This window comes from Macrotis lagotis, chromosome 7 (assembly GCF_037893015.1).
Source record: "Macrotis lagotis isolate mMagLag1 chromosome 7, bilby.v1.9.chrom.fasta, whole genome shotgun sequence".
NCBI lineage: Eukaryota > Metazoa > Chordata > Mammalia > Peramelemorphia > Peramelidae > Macrotis > Macrotis lagotis.
The window spans coordinates 218,808,945-218,817,424 of record NC_133664.1 but is presented as its reverse complement, the minus strand read 5'-3'; the positions used below and the strand labels follow the sequence as shown (position 1 = coordinate 218,817,424).

Genomic DNA, 8,480 nt, shown 5'->3' with positions numbered 1-8,480 from the left:
CATAATATAAAATAGAAATCAAGTTAAATTCATCTTCACCTTCAAATATGTAAAATGATAAAACTCTTATCAGCCTACTATAAATCATAACCTGTGTAATATTATTAGATTTTACTTTAAACAATTAAGTATAAATATTAATTCCAAATTCCTGGAACATATTCCAATTCTTTTTAAAAATTTAAGAGGAACTCTTCATACAATGAGTCTACCCACTGTTTTAGTAAATTACAAATAAGTTAATATTTAAAAAACAATTAGCAATGGGAAAAATTGATTAGCTGAGCTATAAAAAAAGTTCAATTTATCCTCAACTTCTAAATAAATTACATAAATAAATAGTAAACATTCTTACAGAGAAGGAAAGCAACACAAGTACCTTTAAGCTAGTTGCGCTTGTTAGTTAAATTTCTGTTAGGGCAAATAATCTCTGCCACAAAAGTGCCCAGTAAAATAGCATATTTGAATAAAGTTCCAGAGAGGTTCAAGAATAACATGAGTTATCTTCGATTGATGGAGGTGCAGCTTGGAGGTGAGAGTTGGGAGAAGAAAGTCACTGATAAAACTGAAAGGAACTAACCACTTTTGAAGGGTCTGGGGGAAAAAACCCGAAAAGCCAACATTTTGGTCTCAAAGGACCATCGCAGTTAAGCAGTTACAGCACATTTAACCCTAAAAACTGAAGACCAACAGCTTTTTCCACCCTTCTGATGTAAAATTCAGTAGTCCACACAGTATTTCCACACACACACACAAAAAAGCCTTAAAATTGTCGAATAAGCAAACCAAAGAAAATGAATTGCTACAAAACAGTCCATTGTTCTTCGATGAAATTTTTCTAGTGTCTGACTTTGAAAAAATGAGTTTGTTTTTAAGTGGGAAAAAAAATCAACTGAAACAGTGTTTAAGGTATGAAAGGTCAGTCACATTTCACAGTATAATTGTCGCAATAACTTATATACTGCATTGCCAAGTCACAATTCAGCCATTTCAATTAACAGTGTACAAACGAAGTCCTCGGTTATATTTATAGTATAAAGTCTGCTTGTAGATATCTTAAAAACCGGTTTATACCCCAAACTCCAATATGATGTCTCCGTTTTCCGGGTTACTGTAACATGAATAATCTTAACGACGCAGGGGTTCAAGTTTTCGTAACTTCACTGTGGATCTCGACAACAAAGCATCTTGGTTGGAAGAATACACCATGTCTGAGGACCGGAACAACACTCTACCGCGATGGTTAAATACATAAAAGGACGGGTGGTTCCTTAGCGTATCAAGTGTCTTATTTTTCAGTTCTGAAGTAGCATCCATGTCTTTAAATTCTCCGGCAAGATGAACTATACCGTAACAGGTAACGGCAAAAGCCATCAGCGTCTGGAGGACGATGTCGATGGGTAGATCTTCATCTTCCTTTTCCGTTAGGCGCATATAGGAACGATGCTGCGCAGCGGAGAAGGCAGCGTGGGCCAGCGCGAAGAGGCCCAGCCCCACCAGCCCTTTCCACAGCGAAGTCGCCATGATTCCCGAGGAGCGGAGGAAGCAGCGACGGCAACTATGATGGTGACTGAGACGACTACGCAACGCCTCCCGCGCCCGGCGCTCGCGGCGCTAAGTAATGGCGTCACGACGTTCGGCGAATGGAAAGCGAGAGAAGGAGAGGGGGCGGGAGAAGGGACCGGAAGGAGGAAGCAGCCAAGGCAGAAAGAAGGGAGGGGGACGCGTGGGGGAAAGGACGCGAGATTCTAAGGTGTCGCGACTTCCTGTAGCTTTTTTTTCCTTTCTCCGTCCTCCCCATCCAATCCTCGACCTCTCAGTCCTCTGCAGCACGTAACGCTTGAACAATTTACGTCATAATGTCCTGACCCGTGTGGTCCGACGCCGCGCAAAGGGCGTTGCCTGGTCTGTCTCGCCTTCCCTACTCCTGTGGTTTAATTTTGCCATTTTATATGTAAAATAGCTACTAGACAATAATAATAATAATAATAATATGTAGTATTTATACTGCGGTATCGAAGTCCCTTTTAGAACCGACCCTTAATGCTACAGCTTGTTTTCTCCAGCTTCCCTGGCCCGGCTTTCGCTTCCCATTCCCTACAATTTTTTTATTCACTCCTAATTTTTCAAAAATTATCTCCATCAAAATGGCTCCCAAATTACCTAAATTTGTATATAAAATTTCAAAATATTGCGTATATCAAAAATTACAATCTCAAGATACTGTATATACCAAAGTATTGGAAATTTTAACTTTTCAAAATACTGTAATTATATCTCAAAAAATTATATATATATGTGTTGGTATATATGTGTGTGTAAATGTCATTTTGAAGATAATTTTTGAAACCTTAGGAGTGAATAAAATTGTAGAGTAAGAGTATACAAAGAACCATGGTAGAAATCTAGGAAAAGATTCAGATATAAATTATTTTAATATTCTATATAATATGTATATATACGTTTATATATGTAATGTTTATAGAGATAACATAAGATTTAATTTTTTTCAAGGAAGAGTGAAAAGGACTAAGGAGAAACCCGGGAGAAGACTAGAAAGCTACATAAATTAGATATATTTAAATATATTATAGATGTTTCTCCATCCAATTGTACCTCAAATTTTTATCTTTCCCTCTAAATTTACTGTTGTTCCTGGACTTGATATTTTCGTGTAGTGGCAACAACCATTTTCTCATTCTCCCTTATACAAAATTTTTACTTCCTTCCCTGTCATCGAGTTACCAAATCCTGCCAACTCTCTCTCTACAATATCTCCTGCATCCTCTCTATTCCCACCAGAACCCTCCTAAGAGATCCTTTAACATTGACTTATATTGCAGTAATTTTCTAAAAATTCTTTCTGCCTCCATTCTCTTCCTCGTATTTATTTTGAAAGGTTGATAAATTTCATTATTTTTAATAGTTTTGATTTTTTAACAATGCTAAACTATCCCATACTCTCCATACACTTACCCACATATTTAGAACTGTACCCAACAACATAGAAGTATAGCTGAATAAAAGAAATACTTGAACTGTGAATGAAAACACAGGCATTATTTGACACCTAGTCTATCCCCCCTTTTCTAGCAAGAGGAAAAAGATACACATTTTTCAATTATATTTTTCCTTTAAAATATGGTAGATACTGTGTAAATAGGGGTACCCAACCCATAATACACCTAGGGAATACATTGAGGAAGCCCTTATTTTTATTATTTTTTAAATCAAAAGTTATCCCTTTATTTTCTGCTTCACAAAATGACCTAATTTTCCTATCATCTCAGCCCTCTGATACACTGGAATGAAGATTCAGAGAGAGTTTGGAGATCGAGTTAAGAGTACTACTAAGTACTAAAGGAGGAGCTGTACTTTTCTTTTTAAAACCTAAATTATACCTTGTCTAATCCTCTAGAGAAATGTATAGCCCAAGTTGAAGATCCCTGATTTACTCTTTTCGACAGAATGCTAAATTGAATGACAAAAAATTCCTCTCCCTAATTCTAAAATAGCATATTTGTGAAAACATTAAACATATAGGTACATACATAACCTTTATCAGATAACTTGCTGTCGTGGTGGGGGAAGGGGAAGGGAGAGAGGTAGAAAAATGTGGAGCTCAAAATCTTACAAGAAGATGTTGAAAACTATCTTTGCATGTAATTGGAAAAAAATTAAAATAACATTTAAAAAGAAAAGAATGGCATACTTAGAGGAATGCTAAAAAGAAAAAGGAATTTACTGCTCTTTTTTCCTTCTCCATTTTGTTTTGAGGTATGATGCTCTTTAAAGATACTTTGAAGACCAAGTAAAGATACATTTTTAGCCAAAGTGTTTTAAATCAGACAACCTAGTCTCATGATAACCTTAAAGCAAAGTCCTTAGATTTTGAAAATGCTAAGGGACATCGAACTGAACTTGGAAAGTTATGCTACCTTGAATTTTTTTTTTGCCAGCCAAGATTTCATAGGTGTAGAGATCTCCAGATGAAAAACCTCTACCAATAAGATCAATGCCTTCTCTGCAACTTATAGTCTTCATGAGTTGATTAGTGGTACTGAGAGAGGTCATAGACATAATAGCCTTAAAAGTCAAAAGTGAGATTTAAACCCTGATCTTAATTCAGAGGTCAGTTTTCCTGTACTTTGGCACCTCACATTTAAAAACAAGGGAATCAATTTCTTAAAAGTGATTACGCTGACTTTAGTAGAGTATAAAAAAATACATATTAAATCTCACAAGTCAAATACACACACACACACACACACACACACACACACACACACACACACACAGGATATACATATATATGCTAGATATTAGCAAAGTGGTGCTGGACCGAAGGATCAAATATAACCTCAGACACTTTAGCTGAGTGGCTCAGGACAAATCACTTAACCTCTGTTTGCCTCAGCTATTTTCAAAGCCCTTAGTAAAATCCTTGGTTCTATATAAATGCTTATTCATTTTCTCTCCTCCCCGAAAAGCCAGAGTCCTCTTCAACTCAAATGCCCAGGAATCTCAGAATGAATGAGATTCTTTTGTCAATAGATGGATCATCATGATAACAAAATTTTGGTTCCCTTTTTCAACAAGGAGGGTAAAGAGACGAAGGACTTCTATAGTTCATAGAAAATATAGGTGGAAAAGAGAAAAAGATGCCAGTTAGAAACTGACCAAAGACTTCCCATTTTGTCTGCAGAGGGCAGTCAAAAGAAAGAAATGATGCATTTAGTTTGATGTATATAGAAATGAAAGAAACAGCAGCTGTATCCCACTGCCTTTAATCAAAAATTAGTTTTCTTCATTAAAGTTTATTCCAAATTAAGAGTGTTTTGAGTTTTGAGGACTGAAGCCAAATCAGGCCTTAAAATTTTCACAAACACCAAGAAAAGTGGATATCTGTTAAGGCAGAGTAAAATTATAACCTGAAAAGGAAACACTTATTAAATGTAATTAACATCAGAGCACTAAGATTAGATTTAAGAGCTAACTCACATACCTTATAGGTTTTTAGTACTGATTTAGTTTTTTTTGTTTTTTTGTAAGACAACCGGGGTTAAGTGGCTTGCCCAAGGCCACACAGGTAGGTAATTATTAAGTGTCTGAGACCAGATTTGAACCCAGGTACTCCTGACTCTGGGCCAGTGCTTTATCCACTATGCCCCTTCAGTACTGATTTAAAAAGAAAAGTTACTCTTTGGTCTTTGCTTCATCTCTAAAATGAGGTTATTGAATTAGAAGATTTCTAGAATCCTTTCTATATTTGACCTTTTTTAAAGTCTATGATAAGTATTTTTAACTCAATTCCATTTTAAAATTACAATAGCTTTAGGGGGTGGCTAGTGATGCAAGTGGATAGAGCACCAACCCTGGAGTCAGGAGGACTTAATTTCAAATTTCAGTCTCAGATACTTAATTGCCTAGCTGCGTGACCTTGGGCAAGTCACTTAACCCCATTTTTTAAAATTACAATAGCTAAAGAGATCTTATCACATCTGGAAAAAAATATATGACTTTCTCAACTGAAAAAAAAAGTTGGTTTCACCATTTATAGAGTTAATAGTTTTGATCACCCTGGTACATAAGGTGCACAGAATTCTGTTTATGTCCAAGAATATAACCACCTAAAATATTTTGTTGACTTTTTGCTCAATATGAAGCAACAACATGATATGGCAGCCAAGAAAGCTAATGCAGTTTTAGGCTGCATTAAGAAAAATCAGAACTACCAGTTCTGTTAGAGAGGCAAAGAGAGGTAGGATTTCTGGAGTTCATAGCAAATTCAGATGGGGAAAAGAATGAGATGCTGTGCCATGATCACCATGTCTTAATCAAACCACACCTGGAGTTATATTCAATTATGAACTCTATATTGGGTATGGAATTGATAACCTGGAATTGGCTAGACAAGGGTATGATATCTGGATGTTGATATCTGAAGTTCCTATCATGTAAAAAAGCTGTGAAAAAAAACTGGAGATAATCAGCCTGCAGAAAAGAAATTATTAATGCCTCAGAGTTGATGTAACAGGAAGTCTTTAGCACTATAGTGCTGATAAATTTTTTTTATCAATTTCTTGGATAAAAACATAGGCAAAGATACAAAGATTAAAAGAATAGCTAACTGTAGATGACAGAGTTGATCCAAAAGGATCTTCACAGACTATAGCACTGAGATGAATTCACAATATATGAATTTCAATAGGAATAAATTTAGTCTTAAACTTGGGCACAAAAAATCAACTTCACAAGTATAAGATGGGAAAGTCCTATGTAGATAGCAGTTGTTCTGAAAAAATGAGGGCTTTCATGTAATGCGAGCTCAATATAAGCTAGTAGTGTGCTGTAGCTGCCAAAAGCTAATATAAACCTATGCTGTAATGAAGGCACATAGCTCACAGAAATAAGGGGGCAATAGTCCTCTTTACTGTTCCATCTCAACTGAAGTACTGTAGTCATTTTTGGGGAAAAGTTTAAGAAAGGCATCGTACAAGTTGAAGAGTTTGCAAGGGAGGGCACCCAATATGAAGGGTAGTTTGACATATGAAAATTGGTTGAAGGTATTGGAAAGTTTAGCCTGAGAAGAGTGGGTAGAAGTTACAGAGCAGCTAATTTAGGCTTAATATTATGAAAAATTAGAAGTCAGTAAATGTATCACAAAAAGATGACTCAATTCCACACTGCCTTTGGAGTATGTCTGGATACAAATAAGTCTTAACAGCTTTAATTTAAATGAATAAAAAAACAAACCAGGGATTTGTGCCATGCATCCTCCAATAGTGCTTTCGCTTCAATGACTTCCCTGTGAAAATTCTCACTTGCTATGAACTTCTGTTTATAGGTTTTTCCAATGGATTTGATCTTTATATTTGTACAGTGGCTCAGTGAAATATGTTGCCATGACTTGATATTGTAACCAATGAACAAAGTGCTTTTAACCAGGAAAAAAAATATTATGAAAAATTTCACAATTATGGCTATTCCAAAGTGAAATGATACGTCTTGAGAAGCTATGGGTTTCCTTTCGTTGGAGGTCTTCATGTAGATCTCACATCATTTTGATAAGGTTGCACTAGAGGTCACTGAGTCCCTTCCTACTTTCAAATTGTGTTTCTGTGATTTAAAGGAGATGAGATGTTGTCATATATGCACGAAGGACTGTAATTTGAAAGAGAATTAACTTAATTTAGAAGCACTAGAAGAATGACAAACTGTCAAGAAAAACTTCCTAACAATTAGTTATTCAAAAGTAGAAAGGGCTTTTCATTGGGGAGATGGTAGGATCTCCCCCCTTCTTGGATATATTCAAAAAAATACCAGATGCAGTGTTTGAGGGGGCATGGACAGTCAAACACAAATATATAAATGGAACTATTAATTGACTTAATAATTCTGAACAGCAGTTTGCAATTATGTTATTTAAAAAACAATTAGCTCAAAAGTGTATATCCTTTGATCCAGAGAGGATTCTTCTATGGGTATGAAGTCCCTTCAATCATTAAGATTCTGTAATTCTACCTTTTAGTGCTACTTTCTACTTGTTACCCTATAAGCAGGCTTATGTTTCACAATATGTCACCCATGAAATTGATAATAATCTTATGTCACAAAGAGAGGAATCTAAAGCAGAAAATTAGCATTTCTGGGACCTAAAACTAACTTAAGAATTCTCTTAGGGGCAGCTAGGTGATGCAGTGGATAAAGGACCAGCCCTGGAGTCAGGAGTACCTGAGTTCAAATCCAGACTCAGACACTTAATTACCTAGCTGTGTGGCCTTGGGCAAGCCACTTAACCCCATTGCCTTGCAAAAAAAAAGTCGTCTTAACACTAATAGAGTGTTTTGCACCTGGGCAGGGCTCTTCAGTCCATTTGCAAAAAGACACTTCTTCAGGGGCAGCTAGGTGGTGTAGTGGATAAAGCACTGGCCCTGGAGTCAGGAGTACCTGGGTTCAAATACGGTCTCAGACACTTAATAATTACCTAGCTGTGTGGCCTTGGGCAAGCCACTTAACCCTGTTTGCCTTGCAAAAACCTAAAAAAAAAAAATTCTCCTGTGTAAAGTGGGCACCATCTTTGCATTATATATCCCACAAGGTTGTTATAAAGACTAAATGAAGTAATATAATGGAAAAGTACTAATACTATCAGTGGTTTACTTAGTCAAATGCAGCAGTGTATTGCATTATTGTGAATTCTTTGTTCTAGTATTACAGTTTATATTTTAAACATTTTTATTTTCATTACTGTACAATACCTACCCTATATAGAAGAGTATTATATCCATTTTAGAGATGGGAAAACAAGGTCCAAAGAGGTAGAGTGAATTTTTTTCCAAGTTACACCATTAGTTAATGACAGATCCAGGTCTTGTGACTCCCAATCAATTTTGTTTTCTCCTATGTTAAGCTGTTAACCAACACTAGCATTATAGTAATAGAGAAACAAGCATAGAAAAGAGGCAAAAACATTTGAA

General features: G+C 35.9%; 1 protein-coding gene across 1 annotated transcript; it reads right to left on the bottom strand.

The window, feature by feature from the left end:
- Nucleotides 1-379: 379 nt before the first annotated feature.
- MMGT1 (membrane magnesium transporter 1) lies at nt 380-1,744 on the bottom strand. Its single transcript, XM_074194915.1, has one exon. The coding sequence runs from the start codon at nt 1,522-1,524 to the stop codon at nt 1,129-1,131; it is 396 nt and encodes a 131-aa protein (XP_074051016.1). The 5' UTR covers nt 1,525-1,744; the 3' UTR covers nt 380-1,128.
- Between the last annotated feature and the right edge of the window lie 6,736 nt (nt 1,745-8,480).